The 25,692-nt window shown below is 41.1% G+C and overlaps 2 protein-coding genes across 10 annotated transcripts in view; one reads left to right on the forward strand and one right to left on the reverse strand.

Moving 5' to 3' along the window:
• Window positions 1-274: 274 nt before the first annotated feature.
• Window positions 275-5,781, reverse strand: OXSM (3-oxoacyl-ACP synthase, mitochondrial). Its single transcript, XM_010203222.2, has 3 exons — window positions 5,628-5,781; window positions 4,431-5,448; window positions 275-882 (listed from the first exon to the last, which is right to left on the reverse strand). Exons 2-3 carry the CDS (start codon window positions 5,411-5,413, stop codon window positions 480-482), a joined length of 1,386 nt encoding a protein of 461 aa, XP_010201524.2. The 5' UTR covers window positions 5,414-5,448; window positions 5,628-5,781; the 3' UTR covers window positions 275-479.
• Window positions 5,782-8,990: 3,209 nt separating this feature from the next.
• NGLY1 (N-glycanase 1) overlaps window positions 8,991-25,692 on the forward strand; it is a 35,626-nt gene continuing 18,924 nt past the window's right edge. For 8 of the 9 annotated variants that reach the window (XM_061997339.1, XM_061997340.1, XM_061997341.1 and 5 more), the window contains exons 1-8: window positions 8,991-9,172; window positions 10,684-10,798; window positions 12,795-13,037; window positions 16,355-16,514; window positions 20,050-20,272; window positions 20,889-21,010; window positions 21,421-21,566; window positions 21,752-21,862. In XM_061997339.1, coding sequence (XP_061853323.1) covers window positions 9,045-9,172; window positions 10,684-10,798; window positions 12,795-13,037; window positions 16,355-16,514; window positions 20,050-20,272; window positions 20,889-21,010; window positions 21,421-21,566; window positions 21,752-21,862 — 1,248 coding nt within the window. In that variant the 5' untranslated portion in view covers window positions 8,991-9,044. The other variant, XM_061997348.1, reaches the window with a different exon arrangement.

Raw genomic sequence — 25,692 nt, forward strand, 5'->3', positions numbered from 1 at the left:
TTGCAACAACTCACGACGAGGAAAAAGGCAGAATTATAAATCGAGTGAGTAACAAAGAGAAGCTCGGTCATAAACCTTGTATTGTCACACAGTAAGTCACCTAGTCACAACTGTGGAATCCTAACTGATAGCAAGCCTCCCTTTTGAATAAATGTTTCCAAGCAAATTCTGTGCTGCATATATGTGAAAAATCTATTCTAATGAATTAAAAACACAGAACAATCAATGTCCTCTCTTCTAGGCAAGAACAAAAACTTATTTATCACCCAAAGAATAGGTCTTTTATTTATTTTTATTACAATGAGTAAAATAAGCTTCCTCTTTCTGAAAAAATTACTGATGTAAATGTTAGGGTGAATAAAGTTCTTACATATCAAACAAGCAATTCTCAAAGCTGAGAAGAGATCACAGTACACACCAAGGGTGGCAGTACAGCGAATTATTGTCAGTGTCATCTCTCACAACATGCACAGCATAATTTAAACACTTGCAAAGCACAAAGTTGCATTAGTCCCACCAAAGCCAAATGAATTTGTGAGTGCTATACGTCGTTTTTCAGCTTTCCACTCCTGAGCCTTTAACGGAACGTAATTGAGATCAAACTCTGCCTCTGTTTTCTGTAAGTTTAGAGTAGGTGGCAAAATTCCATGGTAACAGGACAGTGCAGTGAATGCTGCTTCGATAGCTCCTGCAGCCCCCAAGAGATGTCCTGTTGCTCCCTTTGTTGAGGAAACCGCTATGTTATGTGAGTGATCTTTAAAAAGTCTCTTGATTGCTTGATTCTCAGCAGCATCTCCTAGCGGTGTAGAAGTTGCATGTGCATTGACATATGTTATATCTTCAGGTTTGATCCCAGAATCTTTTATTGCTGCAGACATACACCTAAGGGAAAAAAAGAAAAAAGGCAGATGATGAATTTTCCATTGCATTTTTTTTCACTAACAAACATGCAAAAACCAAAAGCAAAAGTATAGAGTGTTTTAAAACATTTAACCAAACGTGAAATTCTGCGTGACATACCTCACCAGAGATGTAAATGACAAGAGATGGATTCACTGTCACCAAGTTTGCTGTTTAGTGGGGAGTAGCTGACACACCAGAAGGCTGTGCTGCCATTCAACAAGACCTGGACAAGCTGGAGGGTTGGCCAGGAAGAAATCTAATGAAATTCAACAAGGGCAGATGTAGAGTGTTGCATCTGGGAAAGAATCACCCCATGTACCAGTAGAGGTTAGGGAATGAACTCTTAGTAGTGTAGGGGAAAGGGACCTGGGGGTCCTGGTGGAGAGCAGGATGAGAATGAACCAGCAGTGTGTCCCTGTGGCCAAGGCGGCTAATGGCATCCTGGAGTGTATTAGAAGGGGTGTGGTTAGCAGGTCTAGAGAGGTTGTCCTCCCCCTCTACACTGCTCTGGTAAACACTCATCTGGTATATTGTGTCCTGTTCCGAGCCTCTCAGTTTAAGAAGGACACAGAGCTGCTGGAGAGAGTTCAGCACAGGGCCACTGAGATGATGGAGGGGAGCATCTCCCTTACGATGAAAGGCTGAGGGAGCTGGGGCTCCTTAGCTCAGAGGAGACTGAGGGGTGCTCTCGTTAATGTTTACAAATATATAAAGGGTGGGTATCAGGAGGATGGAGCCAGGCTCTTCTCAATGATGGCCAATGATAGAAAAAGGGGCAACAGGTACAAGCTGGAACAAGGAAAAGCTTCGTCACTGTGAGAGTGACAGAGCACTGGAATGGGCTGCCCAGATGAGTTGCTGAGTCTCCTTCTCTGGAGACATTCAAAACCCACCTGGAAGAGTTCCTGTGTGGCCTACTCTAGGAGATACTGCTCTGCAGGGGGGTTGGACTAGATGATCTTTTGAGGTCACCTTCTCTTAAGATTCTGTGATTCTGTGATTCATCTAACTAAACACACTGACATCTGCATTTAGTCACTTGAGACAGACAGTAGTGGTGAGGCCCACTATTAAGTTCAGATTTGCTGCTGAATTCCACAGTTGGGAAAAATACATAGAGAAAGAAGTAAAATACAACAAACAATGTCTACAGACTACATTAATAAGTCAAAGATCCTTTTCCACACAAAATTTGAAAACACTTGAGACAGAAATGACAACCTGAAATTATTACAAAGAGGTTCCCTCTGGTTCTCTAGTGTGGAAGTGCATTAATATAAAATTCAATGCAAGGGTTCAAGAAATCCTCTTCCCATTGTACATGAAGTTTTCCTCATTTTTACATTTTATTTCCTCTTATATTTACAGTATTAGTGAATTAGGAAGAAAAAAATGTTCAATCAAACAAAAATGTTGGGAAAGGAAAGAAAAACTCTGCAGTCACCCATCCTCTTCATGAGCTTCTTTGGCCTGCTTTCCAGAGGCTAGAAGATTTCCTCGCTTGTGTAGCAGCAAGGAGATTGCACAGTATTACATATAAAATGAAATTTACTGAAAGTCACACTCCTCTACTCTGATACCTTATGTATGACTCCGACTCCTGATGACCCATGGACTGTGACTGTCTCTATAAAACACTCTCTTCTATGAAAAACACAGGAGGATTGATAAAGTTCCACACTGCTATTTTCACACAGAGTTCCCACAGAAAGAAGCAGATGAATCACACATCTCTATGTGCACATCCAGCTTAACAAAGTATCTCTGAGCAAAGGATCATTGACTCTTTTGAAACATATGAAAAATAAATAAATAAAAAAGAAGCACAAAAAAAAAACCCAAAAAAAAAGAAGAGAGCACAGGCTGCTGGTCAAATCTAACTACCTCTAGCACAGCCTCAACACCCAGAACATCCAGCTCAGCTTAGGCTGGAGACCACTGATGCTCACTGTCACTATACTGGAGGCCAACACTGAGGCAAAAAAAATGACTGATCAACTGTGAGGAAAACAGGTATGTCACTGTAGCTAAATATGTCAGCTGTAAGGAGCAGATTTACATCAGGAGACAACACTAATTGGGTAGAACACACTTTATATTCACATTTCTGAGTCGGGCTTTGCCTCTCTCCTCTGCCTGGTTTACTCCAACATATTTATTAGTTTCCAACTGAAGTAGTTATTAGAAGACGGAAAAAAAAAATGTGTTCCCCTGAAATGTTTTGATGTGGTAAATAAAGTTCCTACAGAGAGTGAGAGAAGCATATATATTTCAGATTTAATCCATACCACTGCAGAAACGATATATTGGTTTGAAGCCTGTAATAAAATGCATTATCTCTTCTCGGGTAGAAAGGCTCAACATTTTGGAGATACCAAGATTTTCAACTGCTTCCTACTGTGAATTTAATTTATATGCTACTGCAATCATAAAATATACAACAAAATGGTTACAATATATTGCCATTTCATCTCAAGCCTAAAGAAGTCTGGAAATCTGAGATAAGACACTCCTGATTACTCAGCTCACACCTAAGTCTGCAGAACAATTAAACATGAGCCCAATAGCACAGAGGAAATCTGGTATACTACACTTCTTGAAAAATCTCTTAATCCAATAAAGATGCAAACACAGCTTTACAACACCGTGCAGAAGTTCCATCTATTTGTGCAGTGATATATTGAATTTTGTGATTAAATATTCACATACATTCAGAATAATGCAAACTAAATCTTTACTAAAGTTCCAATGTCAGCAGTAGTATTCAGCCTACATAAAGCTCAGAAATAGTATATACACTTACACATGTAATTTAACTGACAATTTGATAAACATTAGGGATAAAGATTAGATTAGTATCTACTTGTGCACTGTTTTTTATGAGATTAACAATTATGAAGCTTTACCATCTCACTAAGTACCGAAGTGTACTTCTGCTATGCCTCTCCACTTACACTCTTAGCTGCATCAGAACAAAATATTTAAACATGATTGTGGCACCTGCTTGTGACCTTAATACCGTCCCTATGAAGAGCTGAAGTTTTTCTAAATGAGAATAGCCACAATTAATGCTAATTACATGTATGGTAATTTCTTTAGGAATGCTATTCCCCTTTCAGACCACAGTCAATGACACGTCTCTCTTCTCTATGGACAAAGGGTGAAGGAGAATCTGAAAAGGTTCTATAGTACCACAAAAATCTTAAAATAGAAGCTTCAACTGAGACCTAATCATGTGAACAGCTGTAGGTACCAAACACAAAATATTTTCACACACAGGTTTTCTTTATGCAAAAAGGCTGATTCTAGCAAGAACTGGTCTTCACCTTGTTACTCAAAAAATCAGAAAATTTGGGCAAAATCTGACCAGAAGCTCTTTCATTTTTCAGATTAAGTTTTCAGGCTTTTGCAATATTAACTCAAGATTGAAGAGGATTTCTCTAGGAAAAGCATACAGTAACAGAAACACATGTACCCACTGTAATTAACATATGAAGTAGCCATCATCATCAATATATAGTTCTTACCTGAATGCACCATCTCCCTCTGGATTAGGTGCTGTTATGTGGCAAGCATCACCAGACAGTCCATAACCTAAAACTTCTGCATAGATTCGAGCAGCTCTTTGTATAGCATGTTCATACTCTTCCAAGACCAGCACTGCAGCACCCTCTCCCATGACAAACCCTTCTCTCTGCGAATCAAATGGTCGACACGCTCTTTTGGGGATGGAGTTAAAACTAGTGCTAAGGGCCCGTGCTCTTGCAAATCCAGCCAAGGATAAAGGACTGATGCAAGCCTCAGTCCCTCCAGCCAACATGACATCAGCATCACCAGCAGCAATAAATCGAAAGGAGTCTCCAACAGCATGTGCCCCTGTGGTACAAGCGGTTGACACGGCATGATTCGGCCCTTTCAGTTGGTATTTAATGCTGATCTGGCCTGCTGCCATATTCACTAAAATCTTTGGAACAAAGAATGGGCTAACCTTGTTATAACCTTTTGTTTTAAACAAAGCAGCTGTATCAGAAATCTCTTCCAGCGGAACCATTCCCATCCCAATCGCCACACCAGCACTTAAGTGGTCCTGCTCAGACTGCGGAGACCAGCCGGAGTCCTTCATGGCTAGCTCTGCTGCACTGATGGCCATCACAGTGGCAGCGCTCATGGACTTGATCTCTGACTTTGACACAAAGCTTTCTTCACTGAACTGACCCTCCTCATTTCCCCTTGGCACACAAGCAGCCACTTTACATGGGACGCCCGCATATTCTTCCCCATCTAGCGATGCAATTCCACTGTCTCCTTGGAGAAGGCGCTTCCACACAAATTCAGTCCCCACACCGAGAGGAGACACTAAGCCAATACCTGTAACAACTACTCTTCTTCGGCACATGGGCAGTGACTTGCTGAAAGCTCTTCTGTGGTTTTGTAAACGCACATTTAAATTCAGAGTCTGGAGATGAAGATTTGCAATCTTCAACAGATCCCACGAGCACTGTGAGAACATGCTGGGAATTAACCACTTCAAGCTCTTCCCTGTAACTGAGGGGAAAAAATTGTCACAAATAGAACAATAAAGCAGCCAATGGGAAAAACATTCAAAGTACACTAAGCTAATAACTTGCTCTTAACATGAAAGACTATTTGCAGTGCTACATAAAGGGATGTAGTTTCTGTGTCTGTAATCAAGATAGTATGTGTTATGGTAGATCCATACTTACTTTCTGAATGCCTCTATTGGGCTCTTCTAGCTTAAGTTGCTAATGAATATGACTTTGCATCACTGGGGACTGTGAGGTACTCTGTTTTTTCTGCAAAACTCCCCCCAAGGGCTTTAACCACCAGCTGGCTGGAGATATCAACAATAAGCATAACAGCTCCATCCTTCCAAGGGAGAAAGTGTGTGTCCTACCATTGTCACGTTCAGTCAAGGCAGAATGGTCTAGAACAGGAGTCTGACACCCAGGCAATTAAACATCTTGGACAAGACATCCTTCTGCCTCCATCTACTCTGAGACATGGGGTATTCAGACTGTCAGCAGACAGTGCCTCAAGCGCATTTGAGCAAGATGTACCACACCACCACCTCCCTTCAAAGGGGCACCACCAGACCCCATGCATTGTAAGGTGCGCCAAGTGACAGTGGAAGGGCCATGCCAAGCAACAACGTAACACCATAATGCAGATGAGTTTCTTTAACAAAGCCTGCTTTAAACCCTGACCCAAACTTGTCACTTTCACTCTTTGAGTCAGTTGGCCTGAATTTTATAAGAGGTGACACCTATAACCACAGAGGTGTTTAAAGCAGCAGGTGCTTAAGCAGCCACACACAGCTTTTAATGAAGTGCTGTCAATTGGTGTAAAAGAAAGAATTCAGAGGCCTCGGCTGACCCAAGCAATGCTATGTGACCTACTATGTATGACCAAGAGACAAACAAGCGAGGGGCGACTTCTCCCCGGGAATAGAAGCACGCGGACGTCCCCGTGTGTGTAAAGAGCGATAACTACTTCCCACGCCTAAACCCGGCGGTACCCGCTGACGGCCCGGGCCGCCACCACAGCCTTCCGCCCCCTCCGCTCCGCCCCGGCAGGCGCCGCCATTGCCCAGCCCCGTGGGAGAGCCGTTCCTGGTGCCAGCAGGGGCCGCCGAGCCCCCGCCTGCCGCCCTCCTGACCCTCAGCTGTACCTGGGCCAGCCGCGCCCCCCGCCCCTCTCCGCTCTGCGCCCCGCTCCCCTGCCGGCCGCGCGGGCACGTACCACCCGCCAGGCGGAGGGTGGGCGCGCGATGGCTGTGTAGCCGATCCTCGATGTCATGATTGGCGAGAAGCCGCACGAACGAATCGGTAACTCGGCAGTGGACCGCATGGCCTGGCAGCGGTTCCCGCTGGCGGCGCACGGAGCGGGAAGCTGCGGCCTAGCGCGGGCTGCAGGCCGCCGCTGCAACGAGAGAACGGGCGGCGGCGGCCCCTCGTCCTGCGCCGAAGCACGGCGTTAAGAACACGCAAAAGAGTGCAAAAAGCCCTGCAGTCCCCCAGACTGATACCGTGAAAGCTGGCCTAGGAAAACTCTGACGTGCAGTTGTGGAGCTTCAGGACGCAGGCATTCTTGGCTGCGGCGCAGGATGCACGGGGGGTAGCCCTGCCTGTCGTACATCTCGTACATTGTGTCAGGCCAAGTTTGTGCTTACCCGTTACACAGGCATTTGTTTTCTCACAATGTGTATATACATTATTTAATCAGAACTTATTTATATAGGCTCCATCCGCTTTGGACATACGCTCTTAATCACAAAGAGGGGCTTTGGGGGTCTTCAAGACCCTCTGGTGGCCATTATCTTGATGTTCTCTTAGTCCAGAGTCTGTGCATTAACTGGTTATAAAACTCATTTCTTCTTTTCACACTTAGTAGTCCTTGACCACAAAGTTCTGATATTTTAGTTTGTGTCTTAATCTAAATCTACATCCTGGATTGACATCAGTATCCTGGATGTTCTAAGATACCTGAAGTGAACACAAACTTAAAAAATTAGGACAAGAACAAAACATTCCATTTTAAGACCATGGCCATCAAAACAAATCCATGACACTACTGGAATGATATGCAAGAGGGTAATGTTAAGGTCATGAGGGCAACTGTTGTCCTTTCCTATTGCTTTCCTCAGCACTGCATGCATACTGCAACACACTGCAGCGCCAAGCTGATAGGAACAGTCAGACTCCAGCAGTAAGCTGTACAGAACTGAGTCATTCAAGGCCATCACATGTGTTCATGGGGAGCTCTTCAGGACCTTGCAGTGTCTTCCAGGCCCATTTTGTACTTTGCCATAACTAGTTCCTTAGCACAGTTTTCCTGCATACACTTTGTTCCCTTGCTCTAGTCCCAGCCCTCATTTGATGCCTGTTCTGTGATCTGCATCCCTTAGATCCCTGTCACATTCCTGGCTGAAAAGGAGCTGGGGCTGTTGGTTGAATGTGAGCCAGCAGTGTGCCCAGGTGGCCAAGGAGGCCAATGGCATCCTGGCTTGCATCAGAAATAATGTGGTTATTAAGCACTTGGGAAAGTGATCAACCAGCCCTGATGAAACCACATCACAAATACTGTCTTCAGTTTTGGGCCACTCATTACAACAGGGACACTGAGGTGCTGGAGATGGGCAAGAAGGCCAGTTAAGGCTCTGGAGAAAAAGTTTGATGAGGAGCATCTGAGGGAGCTGGGGATATTTAGTCTGAAAAGAGGCTCAGAGGAGACTGTGTCACTTTCTGCAACTATCTGAAAGAAGGTTGTAGTGAGGTTGGTGTTGGTCTCATCTCCCAAGTAACAAGCAACAGGACAAGATGAAATGTCCTCAAGTTGCACCAGGGGAGGTTTAGATTGAAGAAAGGGCCATCAAGGATGGGAGCAGGCTGCCAGTGTTTGAGTCAGCATACCTGGAGGTATTAAAAAGACATGTGGGTGTGGTGCTGAGGGACATGGCTTAGTGGTGGACTCAAAGTAAGTGTCTTTTCCAACCAAAGTGATTCTGTCATTCTATAAAAGTGTGCTCCTCCACATGGATGCTGAAATGCTAGTAAAGAAGACAGAGGTAAACCGAGGCAAATTAATCACTGACTTTAGAGTAGTGTCTTGAAAATACAAGTGCAAATATGCCAACAGCACCAATACACAAAAGTAAACTATTTGTTGTTGCTGCTTCCAGCTCCAGGAACCACAGTGTTTGACCTGAACTGAGACCAAGCTGCTAGCCATGCCTGAGATGACGCATAGGAACACCTAAGGTTTGCAGCCCAGGTGAGGCTGAACATGGCACAGCAGAGAGCGCGGCAAATAGAGTCGGTATAAAAGGGGATTTATATCCCTGTGCAACATCATCACCAACCAAGGGAGCTCCTGAGAGCCTTGTGTGACCAGGACGCCCTATTGCACACGCATGACAAGCTATCGATTGCAATGTCATGAAAACCGTCAGCAGCTCAGCGGCTCCGGTAACACCTCCGGGTAGAGGCGGGGCCTGTGCAGGGCCAGGGGCGCAGGCCCGGCCTGAGGGCAGTGACTCCGCCGCTCCGCCCGCGCATGCGTGCTGCGGCGCTCCCTGGCGCAGCGCTGGGTGCCGGTGCCGCTCGGCGGCTGGGGCGGTCGCGATGGGTCCTGTTACGGGCCTCTCTTCCTCGGCCGGCTCCAGCGCCGTTAGCGAGCTTTGCCAGAACGGGCGGGAGATCTTCCTGGACGCTTCGCGGCTGCTCCTCACCTACGCGGACAACATCCTCCGGTGAGCGGGGCACAGCAGGAGGCGCCGCGGGTTGCCTCCCTGCCGCAGCCGGGTCGGGTTGTGTTCGCGGGCCAGCGGCCGCGAAGCGTACTGTGCCTCGTGCCGTCGGGTGACGCGCCGTGCCCGCCGCTCCCCGCCCGGCGGCTGCCGGGAGCTGCCGCTTCGGCCCCCGTGGCGTCCGCGCTTCGTTTGCCCGTCTCGTGGGGAGGGGCTGGCGATGCTTTTCGTCGGCATGTCCTGATAGCGGCTGAGGGCAGCTGCGACAGGCACCCCTCCGCCGCCGCGGGGTCGGGGACAGCGGGGCGAGGCGAGTACGGTCTCGAATGTGTCTCTGGGCACCGCGAGTAGAGGTCGGGCGACAGCGGCGAGGCGAGTCAAGCACTTTGGCAGGCGCGTCAGTAAGAGAGTCTACTTGTGAAGTTAGTTCCTGTGGGGTTACAAATACAGCTTCACGAGCAGCTTGTCATGCAACACAGCAGCAACTGATTTTTGGGCTTACAGACGGATCATCTTACAGACGAGCGGTATGATTCAATGTTGTTATATAATATCAGAGTTCAAAAACATTTCGCTTCTTTTTTTCATTGTTTAAAAATAAGATTACTTTTCACGTAAGTGTGTGAATCACTCAGAATCTCAGAATCTTATTTCTTTCTTTATTGTTGGTTGGTTTGTTTTGAGGGCTTGTTTTTTTTCGTGTCAAACGTAAAAGCCTGCATAGGCACCGATACTGCAAGCATTTAAGCACCTGAAAATTAGCGAATGCATAAAAAGTAATGCTGAAGTGGTGATGTGATATTTCTGTTGCCTTTCTTTTCTGATTCAGTACGATTGGTGTCAAGAACTAATTATAGTTTTTGTGGGCTGGCTCTTTGGAGTGTACGTATACATCAGTATGTGTGATTGACCTTTATTTCTTCAGGCAGCTCAAGATGTATGAGCTGCCCCTCCCTGTTTATAGCTGGCTTGTAAACCTCTTGCAAAAAATGTGCTGTGTGACGGATGCTGATTGACTCTTTAAAGAAAGAGATGAGAGGAAAAAATGTGGAAGAGTTGAAAGGGGAAAAGAGAACTGAGAGATATCCCTCCAAGAACTAAATAGACCAGTTTTCACCCAAATACCTGAAGTTCACATAGCTTCTCTAGTGGGCCTAAAACCCACCCAGCATCCAGCTGAGTTTAGTTAGAATGCCACCAGGTGGAGGTGGGATGTGAAGTTGTCTTTAAGTGTCCCTGCAGACTAAATCCTGCTCACTAGGACTGCAAAACATGTATTTATGAACTTAAGTTGCAAACTAAAACTTAGTACCAGTTTGTAACTCTCAAAGTTGAATGCAGAGGGACATGAATTAAGTGAGAGTTTTAGATACGTTTCATATGCCTTCTGCCTAAGTGGTGTGAGTAAAACTGAACTTTTAAAATCTTTTACGAATGACTAATGCAGCTTAGTGCAATCGCACAGCTTTTTTTACTTAGTTTACAAACATCATTAAAACTTTCAATTTCTTCAGGAATCCATACGAAGAAAAATACAGATTAATTCGTCTTGGAAATCCAGCATTTTCCACAAGATTGTTGCCTGTCAGAGGAGCAGTTGAATGTTTATTTGAGATGGGTTTTCAGGAGGTGAGTATAACTTAGTAGTTTCTGGTGTCTTCATTAGTTTACACACTAAATTTTAAAATTAGACTTCTTTTTTTCTGGTTTCTAAATTCCAAGGCACTGATTTCCAGCTAACTGTTGTTTTCTTTCAATCCTTGTTTGCAAATCTCTCTAATTAACCAAAAGAAAGTTTAGATGAGGCTGCTTCTGAAATCTGGTGGAGCTGAAGGTAACCTGATCTGTGATAAGATTAGTTTTCTGCTGTTCAATCCCACCACTAGTTTGTATAATAGATACATATCCGTGCTGGCACAAAGAAAATTATGAGAAATGGGGTGAAAACCCCTTGTTCTACTCATTCCTGCTTGTCAGTAGGGCTTGGGTGGCCCCAAAGTGAGATAAGGGAAGCTGATCTGGTTAAAAATTAATTCCCCAAAACAAGAAAAGAAATATTTTTCAGCCAACTCACAGTGCAGCTGCACAAGTACTAGTGTTGTCATGACAGCAGTGGAGGGCAACAGACTGTTGAAGTAGTGGGAGGATGGGACTTTTATCCATTTAGAACAGTTATGAAACTGTGTCCTAGAATAGTGTTGAGTGAATCTTGGTTCTGTTGCAGTCAAAAAGATGTATTTTGAAGACTGTTTTATGTCCTGAAGTGGTCACTGTCTTAGTGGGGTTTAAACTGCCAAAACCCCTTAAGCTAGAAGCAACCTTTCTAATTAGAGGAGAGTTGGGGTGAAAAAACAACTCTTACTTGATAGTGTAAAGCTCTTGCTCTACATCTGCTTTATCTGGTGCTACGCTGCTGTATGAGAACATACATTATGTTATTTAGGTCCAGCTGTTGTGAAAGCTCTGCCACCTCCTTTGGTGAAATTAGTGAGTGTAGTTGTCCTATTAAAAAAAGATACTGAAAGAAATGGTGACTGCAGAGGGAGAAATTTGCTCAGGATTAATTCTCATGCTGGTGCTCAGGAGGTGATCTTTAATAATGTGTTTTGACCAAAAGGTAGTCAATGTAGCTAGTGAAGCACTTGAGCAGTAATAGCTTGTCAGATTAAACATGTGCTGCTCCCACTTCTGTCAGTTCTTAAGAACATGTTAGCTCAGTCTGTGGTTATTGTGTCAATTGAGGCTGCAGCTCACAAACTTCAACTGTGGTAACTAAAATTATTCCTTCTTTTGTCTCTGCTTGGTAAGCCAACTTTCCCAGTTAAAAAATGAGGATCCTTCTGCTGGATCTATACGTGCCATTTAGTTGTGTGGCAATTGTAAGTATTAAAGTGAAGCATTGCATCTGCAATGACAAGTGGCCTAAGGTAACTGTGGATAAACAAATCACTCAATTTAATAAATAAAAGTACTGCAGCAGAAAAAAACCCCAAACTTTTAAACTATGAATGTTTCAGGATATTAATTTTTTTTGTGAGCTATTTCTTCATGTTAATTGCACTGATGCTTTGCCTATGTTGTAATTACTGATCTTCTGTTATTCTGCTAGTAATCGTGTTAAAATTAAAAACAGAAACCGAGCAATCAAGCTGGATAAGAGTCTAAATAAGAGCAGTATTTCCCCTCTGAAAACTCATAAAACATAAAAGAGATCCATATAGATGAGAATTTCCAGCAGATGCCATTCTAGGGGCCCCTTCCCCCATTACTGGGTATCCTCCTGTGTTGCCTAGTGTTTCAGTGCTGTACTGTGACAGCTGAGCATTTGTTACTCATTTCTGTTGTTTCTGTTTTCTTTGACAAACCATAATTATGTTGTCCCATGTGTGGCTCTGCAAGATAAGTTGCTAACAAAAGCATGTTGTTATGAGCCCTTTTTCTCTAATCTGGCTGTAGGTTCTTGATCTAAGAGCCTTCTGCTCTAAGGGACTTAATCTGAAGGCTGAATCCTGCCAAGCCTTAGCATGGTAACTTCCAGTGAATGATATTCCTGTTACCAATATATGCAAGTTTCTTACTGCCTTAGACCTACATTAACTGCTGAATTAATTTGTCTAAATTTCAGGGAGAAACTCACCTGGTTTTCCCTAAGGAAGCTTCGATTGAGCAGCTACGTAAAATCAGAGACTTAATTGCTGGAGAGAGGAGTAGTAGACTGAGTGAGTCAAATCAAATCCACAGATCAGAATCCTCTGAAACTGTGACCAACACTCAGACAGTTGCTCATCAATCTTCAAGACTTGCCGAGTCTGTTCTTGCCCCTACCCATCAGCAACGAGAAACATCACTTGTGCAATCTCATGGAATGGTAATTATAACCCGAAAACTTTGTAGGTGCACTAATATTGAATCTGAAGATTAAAGAAAAATTAACTGTTGGAACAGGTTGCTCAAGAAAGGCTATGGAGTCCCTGAATGTGAGCATTTTCAAGATGTGACCAGATAAAGCCCAGAGCAACTTGGTCTGACCTCATAACTAACCCGGCTTTGAGCAGGAGATTGGGAGAGGGATTTTTTTATTTTTCCAGTGGTTTCTGAAGTTTTTGAGTATTTTCTTTGGTCTCCATGCAACTTCAGCATGAAACGTAGCCTGAGTAGAATATTATCAAGAGATTTTGTTGAAGATGTCCAGAAATGTTCTATTGATATTGGTGTCATGGAAACAAAACTCAATTTGTATTGGGAAGGTGGGATAGCAAGTCTGGAGTGTGGCAAAAGCTAAAACTAGGTCTGCATACTATATTTGTATTTGAGAGCCAGCAAAAGAACAGGAGCACAAGTGTTACATTTAAAATTGGTGGCATCTCTGGTCATGCATTATGACCTCTATGTGTAGCCTCTGAGAGCTTGCTTTTTTTACACGTGACTGCTCCAAGAGACAAGAATTTAGCGAAGGACAAATCTGTAGTTATTTAGACTATGTTTCCCTTGTCCAAGAGGTTGAGATGAAGGACATTATCAAGGCAGAGTCCTATGATCTGATGTTACCTAGCCTGGTGGAAGATGACTTTTAACATCTCATACAAATTTGAAAAATTGAGTTATACCTTTTGATAAAGGATTTGAAGGACACTTTGGTTTAACTTTCTAAAGAGTTTTTCCCCCCCTAGAACCAGTGACATTTCAGTCTTGATACAAGACGAATCCTTCCAAAAGCTTGCTTTTCATACATCCTTAAGAGTTTGTCTCCTAAATGATATTATCAGTAAATTGTTCAGTGCTGAGCCATGACAGACTTTTTATTCCCAATATGTGCCCAAGGTCAGTGGAAGAGAAATGGCAAAGCATAGATTGAAATGGTGGCTTTCAGGGAGAGAGAGCATTCAGTGCATCACCCACAATGTCCTTTGGGAAGAGAGCTCTTGCAGGCACATGAATTTTGTGAATATTGAGCTGTGTAATCTAATTATGTTAGTGGTGTGTGAGTAGTTGTCTGCAAAATATACTGCTGGGTTTTTTTAGTGAGGTTTTTTTTTTGAGTCTGCTTCTTGGGTTTTATTGTTTCAGCAACTTCTGCAGTGGTTATTGGATTTGATTACAAAACCTCTAGAGTAATGTGCTGCAGTACTGGGACCTTTAAAAGTTTTCTTGACTTTGCAGTGAAAAAAAAGTTGCAGATTTCAAGTAGATGCTTGATGTATTCTGAGGTTAAGCCTTCTCATTTGTAGTTATTCTTCCCTGCTTTATGCTAGTCATCAGAGTTGTGGATGAGTTTCTCTGTGACTTGTTTTTCCTTGCTTTTTGAGATTCAACATGAGTGGTGGGATCAAACTTAGTACATTTTGGAGACATTGCTAATGCAATGTTGACACACTATTAGAATGCTGTATTTCAGCTGATCTCTTCAGGAAATTATACTAATACTGAGCCATTGAGTTTGGTCTGTACTGTTTGGATTGATTGGAAGGAAGTCCATAAAATGTCTTCTGGCTTGGACTCTGTTTGCATGTTTTGCTTACACTGCAGTAGATGTTTTTCAGTGAGTACACTGCAGAGGTATAACTGCATTATTGTATTTGCTGCTGTCAGATGTCAGAGAGATTTAGTGTGGGGTTTGTAGTGCAAGCATTTTTTTTATTTCTTGCCTATGCATTACACTTATTTGTTGGAAGTCCTAGTAAGCACAGTGAAAAGTGGATTACCTGGGACAGGACAGTCATAGTCTTAAATGGCAGTGTTCATATCCATATTTGTTTTGTTTCATTTGTGGCTCTTTTGCATTTCTTGTCACAAGGTGTTCTTGAGACTTGGAGAAAGGAAAGCTCTGGCTAGTCATTCTAGTGAATGGATTCTGATCCCTTTCTGGGTGACTTAGTGTGGTTATAGGAGGAAAGAGGTATCCAGACTTAGATTCACAGTGAGGTTCACCACACATCTAAATGTTTCCAAAGACTTGACTGAAATACAGTGACTTCCCTGAAACCATTTAAGCACTACTGTAACGCTGATGTTGTTTACCAGTGAGAAAATCTGGTTTGTCAAAGAATCTGGGATATTTTCTGCTGTCTTGAGCAGTATTGCTGAATACATTTTCAGGAAGCTGACAGAACATGAAGGCCCATAAGCCATTGGCAATCCCTAGCATCACTTATTTCTGTTATTTTAGCCTGTATTAAAGTGAATCTGAACTCAGTTTGGTTTACGATGTTATACCAGTTACTTACAGCTGATGAGCTCCAGGAAGAGTGTAGCCAGCTCTGTTCTATTAGAGCAGTATGAGAAGCCAGGACTGTCCCTGTAGTACTGTCCAGTGTTGCATTTGCTGGTAGCATCTCAGGAAAGTGGGGGATTTGTGGTGAAACAAAGAGGGTAGTTAGAGGCTGAAGACTGAGACATGATCTAGTAGTAGAGAAAGGTAATTTAGCAGTACTGTAGGCTTCCTGTCTAAATATGTCAGACTCTTAATTGTAAAATCCCATTTCACTTTCTGTGTTGTCCCCCCTTTAAATGGGCATAGTTTGCTCAACTATCAAGTCCACTGTTATTAACGTTATCTATTTATTTTAGTAGATATAGGTGTACCATAGTAGGTGTAACATTTAGTTTTTCCTAAGTGACAGGATAACTGATTGAAGAGGCCTAGCTCTTAATTTGATTTCTAGTGAAATACACGGTTCATTATATGGTCACAGGGCTATCCGTTCAGATCTTTATCGGAGTTGTCTGAGAGGTAACTAATAATGGTAGAAATAGAGAAGCCACATTCATGAATAACAAATAGAAAAGCACTGTTCATCAATAATAGAGTTCTGTGAACTGATGTAGCAATGTCCAGGAAATGGATTGCATTGCAGGTTCTTTTGTGGATTCTGAATAAAAGATGTCCAAAAGAAATGGGGCAGGGGAAGTAAGTAATAAAACTTCACGGTCAAAGGTGTCTTTTCTCACTGAATCAGTGTGCTTTCCACTCAGGACACCATTCAGAATGCTCAAAGATTATATGGCTGGCTTTACAGTTTGAGTGTCTGCAATTTTTATTGATATCTTTATGAATAAATGAACATTTCACCTGTAAAGAAATAGATAATGTAACTATGAGTATAGAATTGTGACTGACTTAAACCAGAAGCTCTATTTTAAGGTAGAAGTTCATAAATCATCTCATGACTGAAAATCGTTTTGCAGGCTGCAGATATCTTGAAAACACTTCAAACAAAATTTGAGGATCTTGTATTGACATATGAGACTCCTTCTATTCAGCAGAAAGCACTAGCTTCAATTCCCCTCCAGCAATTGAAAGAGAGGGCTCAGAAAAAATTAGAACAAGCTACAAGACTGGACAAAGGTAATGCTACCAAGTTATAATGTATATGAAACTAGAGATATTCTTTCAGACATCTGGATGATGCATATGTTTGCTGTGCTTTAGGTGTGTGGTTTTGGTCATGTGTCTGCAGGTTCCAAATACCGTCTCTAAACTTGAATTACCTTCTTCCGTATTTTCAGATTTTCTACTGTTCTCCTCACTTCAGTTGATATTTTTTTTTTCAGTTAATTTTTGTCACCCATGCTGTACTGCTTTCATGTAGAGATTCTGAACTCTTAATGTTTGAGTTAGTAGTAAACAATGCTAGGGAAAAAAATGAACTGAGCATATCTATTTTTTTTATTCCTTGCATCTAAAGTGAGATAGCTATGAGGGGAGGGGACCTTCTTGTTTGGAGAAGTCATTGTTTTGTTCAGAGTGCAGTTTTCCTATATGTACTACAATTTCAAATTCAGAATAAAATTTCAGAATGTTTCTTCTATTTTTAAACTTCTTGTGAATGAGATGAGAATGACTGAATGAATGAGATTTTGCATGAGACCTTTCCAAGACCCTACCTGATATGAAGAATAAAATTTCTTGCTAATGCTTAAATGATTAGGATTATTCACATGCTGTGGTCTTAGAGCTAAAAGTTAAATATAGACATAAGTATTTGTGGTGTCAGGGGCTAAAACTTACTTTTTTTTTAATAAATAAAGACTTATTTTAAATGTACAAAGTATTTGGCAGTTAAAAATGAGATATTCCTGTTTTGAAGTGACAGTTTCAGATGCGTTTCAAGGCTATAATGCAGTTTTATTTGTACAAGATAAAGATTTTTAGAAATATGCTTCCAAGACCATAATTAGACCAAAAAATCATTTTCACTGTTAGTCTTTGATAGGAGACCATTTGAAGCAATTCTGCTGATTTGATGGGAGTGCTGTTGATTTACAAACCAAAAATAAGCTCTTATAATAATTTTTTATAAATGACGCTAATATGTAATTATGGCTTTGGCATTAGGGAACTTTTTTACACTGGATTTTCTTAATTTTCCCTTTTTAAAAAAAAATAGCTTTACTGGAAAGTAGGAAACCACATAATCAAGTACAAAGCAGTCTTATTCAGCAGCATAGGACAATGCAGTGAGGAAAAGAGACAGTAAATGAAAACTGTTTCAGTTCCTTTGAAATGAAAAATAAAGACAAACGTACCTTTTAGACTCTGCTCTCATTCTCTTGTGTAACTTATTAAAAGGGGAAGGAAAGAGCAATGTGATGTTTCCAGGTGTTTCTTCTCAAGCTACCAAGCTGTTCTCTGCAAAATGTCTTTCAGACCTTGGTTTAGATACAAATAAAGAGGAAGGGCTGGAACTTCACTGTTTTGGATTTTGACAGTTTAAAAGTATTTTTCAAGAGCTTTGTAGAACTATTCATTTGGGAATGAACTGTTTGAGGTCTGTGGATAATTTTCTCATTCAGCTTATTTGACTTACCTGTATTGCTGTATTAAGGCTTTCACCTGGAGGAATAGCTGCTTAGTGCTGGGAAGACACTTGTTTTTAGGGCTTCCCTTACAATACATAACAGACATTTTTTGGCTCAAAGGCTAGAAAGATTGCAGTCATTTGATCAGAAGTACAGACTTTTTTTTTTCTGTTTTTCCCTTTACCACTTCTCATTAGAAAGATGGATTGTGCAGTCAGAAATAGTTGCATGTCACAAAACTGTTTTCAAATAAATCTATCATTCTTCCCATGCAGTGCTTTCAGGAAGGATTTATTTTACAAACCAAGAGAAGAACATTCATATGATGGCGGTCATGTTTTCACAGATGGGTTCTGCTTTGTATATTGTTTTCAGGAAAAGGGAATATGGCCTTTGAGCAAAGTCTTCTCAGTCAGTTTTTAGCAGAAAGTTTGAATATACAAGCATATTCATTTTTCGAAGCAATAACACCATGTTTGAGTGCTTTGGCACAAATATTTTTCACATATAATAAGTAAAAATAGAAATTTTACTGCAATTAAAAGTCACTTTTTCTTGCTTTGATTGACAAATTGTCTTTTCTCATGCACTTCATAGTCTTGGCAATATGTGTTTAATAGAGTTAGGGCCTCTGCAGAGTATTTTGTACCAAATGCTACTTCATCTTCAGAGGAAGATGTGAATTGAGCTTTGATAAGTAAAACACACATCTTACCTACTTTTTCTTTTATATCTTTGTATTAATTAGTCAGACCTGTCTGCACTGTGACTACAAGCAACTGAAGTACATAAAGTAACCAACTATTAGTATCTATGATTGTGATGTGGCCTAGATGATGAAGTTAATAGGAAGACTTAATTCCATGTTTATGAATCTGAGAAGGAAAAGTATCTCTGTGGGCATTGGAGCAGAATATATATTTAAAGGCTTTAAGAAGTTGGAAGGGCTGTACCTCTTTGGGAAGACTGGATTTTAAAATTTATTCATTGTATAAAGTGGGGTTATTTCCAGGTGGCAGAGTACTGAGTGAGTGGATTGTAACAGCTGTTGTGAATACAGAAAAATGAACCAGAAGAGTCTGGTGGTCTTGTGTGGTAAAATAAGCTAGTGTAGAAAAATAAAGCCACACTGTGATGGCTTTATCAACCATTGACTTTATTAATGCTTAGAAATACCTGAAAGGCAGATGTCAAGAGGATGAGGTGAGTCTTTTTTCTGTCTTGCCCAGCGACGGGACAACGGGTAACTGAAACAAGCTGGAACACAAGAAGTTGTGCTGGAATATGAGGAAAAACTACTTTTCTGGTGGGGGGAGGGAGCCCTGGCACAGGCTGCCCAGGGAGGGTGTGGAGTCTCTGTCTCTGGAGAATGACCCACCTGGACACGGTTCTGTGTGACCTGATGGAGGTGAACCTGTTTTAGCAGGAGGTTGGACTGGATGATCTCTGGAGGTCTCTTCCAACCTCTACGACTATTCTGTTATTCTGTGTCTAGCTTAGGTAAGCTGACAAAGGTGTTTATTTGCCAAATTTATAAACAAACTCAAATTGTTCAGGTAGTATATGCGTATATTATACAATAATTAATCTCTGTTAGTAGAAAATCTGTTCGTGTTTCACCTGGTTGTCTAGAGTGCTGACAGCATCTGTTTTTTTGGATTAAGAAATCAAAGCAAATATAATTCCTGCCTTAATAGGAATAGACGGGAAAATAATATTTAGGAGCAGAAAAAGAACTAACTCTCTCTTCAGAAGCCCTAGAAGAATGTGAAGGGCGTTAGGAACTTCACCAAGATTTACTGTTTGTCTAACTTATTCTGAGCAATTTCTTAGTCTTAATTTAGCTGTAGTGTTTAGGAGTGCAAGTTCATGTTTTTTGTCTATAAAACTTGATGTTCTTCAGTTGTGAGAATTTAGATTTTTCTTTTTTGTGTGTGCATAAGCAATATACGAAACATTTTTATAATGAGACTTCTAAAATATTGTGAAGGCCTGGTGATGGTAATTTTTGTACATACTGGAAAGTTCAACTAAATTATTTTGCCATTTTATCTAATTATGTGCTGTATAAATTTTTGCAGGTGCACATGTGAGTGAAGAGGACTTCTTATTGTTAGAGCTCTTGAACTGGTTTAAGAATGACTTTTTTCACTGGGTAAATAGTCTTCCTTGCAGCAGATGTGGTGGGCAGACAGAACCCAAAAATGACTACCTGTTGCCTACTGAGGATGATCTAAGGTGGAATGCCAGTCGAGTGGAAAATCACTACTGCAGCCAATGTCAATTCTGTAACAGATTCCCAAGGTGGGCATGCAAAGATTTGCTTTGTCTTTTTTTCTTGGGAAATATTCCCAAATGTTTCAAAAAACACTTTTGTGTTTGTTCATTTTGTAAACAAGCAGTAAGTTGTTCTGTGGAAAATTAGAGAAGCCATTTTAAGTAACATGACGGGTTGGCTGATGAACCAGCAACTGCTCTATAAGATTAGAGATGTAGGTAGGTTTTAGTTATTTCAGGGAAAAGTTTGACTTCTATAAAGAATCACAAAGGGTAATGCACACCTTTGCAGAGTCTTTTGTAAAAGAGCAAATGTCCGATTTTTTTAGTATTTTTACTAACTATAAAAGGACCATCATACAAAACCCAAAATTTCAGATGAAATGTAAATCAATTTTGAAGACTGGAAAAGACTCCCAAATTAATTTCAGTGCTGCTATAAAATTACGATGAGTTGAAGTCACATGAGTTGAAGTCAAAGTAACAGTCTGCTCACACTTTTGTACATTACAGCGGTCATTTCCATTATCTTCTGTGTATTGAAGTTGTTGAAATCACCACAGGGACAGTCGTGATGTAAAGGTTTTGAAAGGTGATCTGTATTTGCAGTTATTCTGACTTTGTTTTGTTTTTTGTCCTATAGGTATAACAACGTGGAAAAACTTCTGGAAACCAGACGTGGGCGCTGTGGCGAGTGGGCCAACTGTTTTACGCTGTGTTGCAGAGCTGTGGGGTTTGAAGCTAGATATGTCTGGGACTGTACAGGTATTCAAATTCTAGAATACTGCAGTGTTAGTACAAGCCTGTGCAAAATGAGATTTTGTGTTTTATGGTTCTTGGATTATGTTGGCCATCGGGCAGCATACAGAGTTACGCAGTTCAGCTAACAAAAAACAATATACCTGTCTTGCCTGAATAGATGAAATATAGTTATACAAGTAAGATTAGATGATTGAGTTCAGAATGATACAATCTTTAGCTGAATATAAGGGACTCTGGTCCCAAGATCGAAGGAGAAAGCTCTGGTAGCTTTTCTGTATACAGATGAGCATAAAACATGTTATTTCGGCTGTTCTTTCATTTAACAAATCAGGAAAAGTTACAGTAGTCTGCAATATTAGAAGAGAAGATCTATCCTTGTAATTCATTGATTACTTTTGACCTTTGTTATATAGATCATGTGTGGACTGAAGTATATTCTTCATCTCAGAAAAGATGGCTTCATTGTGATCCCTGTGAAAATGTCTGTGATAAACCTCTTCTCTATGAAATTGGGTGGGGAAAGAAACTCTCCTACATAATTGCTTTCTCCAAAGATGAGGTAGGAGCAATGATGTTAATGAGAAAAAAATCTACCCTGAGACAAGTGTGCGATGTTTTCTATCTTAGTGTGACTTCCAGAATTATTCTAGAAAAGCATACTTTGATTAGCTGTCCTCTTTAAAATGAAGCGAGATACGTGGGAATTTTTGGTTGCTTTACTTTCTTCTTCAACTTGTGCTTGAGGTTGTTGATGTCACCTGGAGATACAGCTGTAAACATGAAGAAGTACTCTCTAGAAGGACAGCACTCAACGAAGCTACACTACGTGAAACAATTAACACGTTAAATAGAACGGTATGTAGCTTTTCATAAATGGATTTCTTTAAGTGAAACATAAGTGTCTTTCCAGAATGCAAAGTCCTTGAACAAGGGAATGCATTTACTAACTTAATAGGAATGACCATGTCCTGTGGAGTAGAAAATGCTAGCTATACAGACCTCATTTTACACTGAATACAGAAGAATCAGTCACAGTACTGAATGTGCGTGAACTGAGATAAAGAATGGTATTCAAGAGGATTATCATATTATCTCTTATGTAGTCAAGTGTGTGTGTGTATAAATACATACATACTGTGTGTATATGTTTTTTTTTTTTCTTGGTGGCTTTGGAGTAGATTTGTGCATCTGCTTTGTAACTGTGTGGGCTCCCTGAGTGTGGTTGAATGTTTTCTACATCAGTACTTCCCTAACTTGAAAACAGTAGTATTTATAGTTATAAGAAATGTAGGCCTAATTTGTTTTCCATGACTTTTTACAAGCTATAGGAAGTGGGAGGGATGAGTCACAAGCTGTTGCCAAGACTTTCAAGAAGCGCTGATACCATCAGCAGAGCTTTGACTCAGAGCCACATATAGCATTTTTGCCTAACCTTCCCAAAACACATGGATCAATTTGCACCTGCATGTCTTACTCACAGAACCTGAGTGCACTTGCCACCTATACTAAACTTTCTTCACTCCTTGCTGGAGACAGAATGATTTTTCTCTTGAGTCGGTATAATACAATACCACAAAACCGTGAACCACCTGTGAGGTTCCATTTTTGTCCCTGCTTCCTTCCATAGCTAGTTCCAGTCATAGTATACAGCTGTTGGCTTAATAAAGAGATTATGATATTTGAGAAGCCTGGTGGCTTGAGGGTCGTAGCCATTACGAGAGTGAAGAATTGAGCTGAACTCATATTTGAGACCAGGGCTTGAAGTCATTTTATCAGTAATAAAAAATTAGAGTCACATAGTGGAGTGGAGCACAGAGAATTCTGACCACAGTAGCTAAGTAAAAGGTGGTAAAGAGTCAGAAATTCAAGTTGAGGAATGGATGTGCATTATTTAGGGTTGTAGGAATTTAGTGGCATCCTCTGCAAGCGTTGAACCCTTGCTGGCTACAAAACTGATCTGACATTTTCTTCTGATCCTCTGGCAAGTGAAACCAGTCACCAGACTCTGCTCTTCCACCAGTTACCTGTAGGGAAGGAACATTGTAATGGAGCACTACTGAGGTGAAAAATTAGTCTGACAGTATTGATGTAATCAGGAAAGTGTGTTTGACTGAGTCATGGTGAGGCTTGCCTGACCTCCCGCTCACCTTGATATCACTGGGATTATGTACTATTTCACTTAGAGAAGTTTAGAGGACTCCAGTGGAACAGTGTATTGTCGCCAACAAATGGTGGTGCAGGTTGGTCTGTTGGCCTGCTTCTCACTCCTTTCCACCCACTTTATAGGTATGAGCTCATGAGCTCGTGAGCTGACATGAGCACTTTTCCAACAGAAAAAAAAGGCATTCTGGACGTGTTTTAAATAAAAAGTTCATTAAAAAATGAAGTATAGGGAAGAAAGCTACACATGTGCTTCCAAGACACTTGTGTTTATCCTGTCTTCCTTTCTCCACTCGTGGAAGAACTGAGCCCTTTCGTCTGTTATACACACTCTCAGTATTATTAAAGCTGTCTTGTGATTTTATTAGAATATTTTTGTCAATCTTTTCTAATGGTACCTTATTCTGAGGAACAACTGATTTTTCCTTTTTACAAGATGAATGGTATTTGTACTCCCCACTTTGCATACATACTACCTGTTCAAAATGCTTGATTAGTTTAATTTATTAAATTACTGAATTTATTTCCTGTAAGTAACTGCTCTTACTCCTCCTAAGGTGACAATGCCGTGGGAATCAAAGGACCATTAAAAAGTTGCTGCCTGAATATCTGAATGTAGTATTGATCAATTTCTGTGTTCAGTAGAGGAGGGGTAAGGCAGCTCAGCCCTACAACTGTCAAGGCATCTTATAGCAGGTTTTAATTTCTTTGTCACAAGTCCCCATTTCAGAGAGTATGCTATTTCCTTTGTTATAACCTGTTCAGCAGGTAACTAATATAGGCAGAGGTTTCCACTAGCTTTCCCTTTTCCTGTCATCTAGAGGCTGATTCCACACTAGGAGAGATTATAGTCTTGGTGACTTTTGATGCAGAGCTCCAGCAGTGCATCTTTCAGCTCAGTTCTTCTGAGTTACCGCTAAAGAAAAGCACGATAGGCAGTATACATTAGCACCTATACTGTGATGTTAGTGAAAATGGAATCTGAGGGATCATTATTTTTCTTTCCTGCATAAAGGGTGGTGGCTTTTTATTTCTCTGCATGTCTGTCTGTTTAGTGGCCAAGCACAGACCACACAACAGTTTAAAGGATCTTGAGTGACTCACAGTTAAATAGGAAAGAGGCAAGGGTAATTAAATCTATTCAGTGCACTGTTTTACTTCTCAGAAATACTATGGGTGTTCTATTTGGGTCAGGCATTCCTAAAAGGGTGTGTGGCCTCTGGATCACCAACCATCTGATGTGACTTTACAGTACTGTATCATACCCTGACAATTTTTTTTCATCTGCTTTGTATGGGCACTGCCTTATTCCAGTGTACTATATGTTACCTACAATAGGCAGTGGCCTATTCCTGTCCATTTTATGTTATCCCTCGGGAAGTCAGGAAGAGGACCTTGACCTTTCCCCTGCTTTCATTGGAAATGGAATGATGGGACAGGGAAACAAATTATTTTTATTAGCTTCAGGCCTCATTTTTTGGTAGTGATTGTGATTGGTTATAGCTACGGCCAGGTCAGCTCTTAAAAGGGAAACTGTTAGGTTGAATTGCAACCATTTAATGGTGATTGATACGAGGTGAACTATTATTCCTCAGTTTAAAGGTTTAAAATTCAATTTCTACCTTCAAGTTATCTGTTGCTTACCCAGTACCTAAATCACAGGTTATCGATCTCCTGGAAGAAGAGAGTCCTTCAGGAAGCATCAACAGCATAACTTGCACATGATGCAAAACTGTTCTTAAAGCTGCAGTTCACAATCCCTTTTCCTTTCTGTTCCCTTTGTCTGACAATGGAAAATGAGGCCTGAGCATGTGTGTAGCGAGTGGTACCTTAAGGAAGAAACAAAAACAGGAAATTTGATCCATGGCAGTTGATAATGGAGTTTTCAGTACATGGATGCTATTGATGACAATTTAATTGTAGGAAATATAGTTACAGCTTTTTGCAGCACAGGCAATGTTCATCTATGTAGAGTGTGAGCATTATGCATGTCTTCCATGCTGCTAGCATTTATATACAAGTCTACTAGTTAGGGGAAGATAGCAAGAATTAGCACACAGTACTCTTTACAGTTGAGGAGCTTACTAATTTCTTGTATTATACATGAGGCTAGTCTTCTGAGGCACCTTTTTTGTTGAAGCATTCCTCTTTAACAGTTTTTTCAGGTAACTATTACAGCAGCTGCAGAGGAAGGGCAGCCAGTTCTCAGTGTGACATCAGTAACTTCAGTGGTGATGACTGCTGAAACTGGGTTTCCCTGCATCAGTGTGGCTCAAGGCAAAATGTAGATTGATATTTTTATTTTAGAGTAAGCCATATCAAACTTCCTCTGAGCTGCAGTGAGATCTGTAGTGCTGCATATGGATATCCAAAGTGTCCAGGCAAGTGTTAGATTCTGGAAGGCCTGATGTTTCTTGAGGAACTGCTGCAGTCACTGCTTGTTATCCATCAACACAAGCAGAAGTGTATTGCTAGAACTGGTAGGTGGAATTTTTTTCAGATGGAGCTGTTTCTCACTATTTGTA

The sequence above is a fragment of the Colius striatus genome, chromosome 5, assembly GCF_028858725.1.
Source record: "Colius striatus isolate bColStr4 chromosome 5, bColStr4.1.hap1, whole genome shotgun sequence".
Taxonomy (NCBI): Eukaryota; Metazoa; Chordata; class Aves; order Coliiformes; family Coliidae; genus Colius; species Colius striatus.

Bases quoted from the DNA above. Each gene is read 5' to 3' on its own strand.
- OXSM (XM_010203222.2), bottom strand. From the start codon at position 5,413: ATGTTCTCACAGTGCTCGTGGGATCTGTTGAAGATTGCAAATCTTCAT. The intron at 883-4,430 runs GTAAGAACTATA...TTTTTCCCTTAG, and splicing joins GAGGGAGATGGTGCATTCAG to GTGTATGTCTGCAGCAATAA.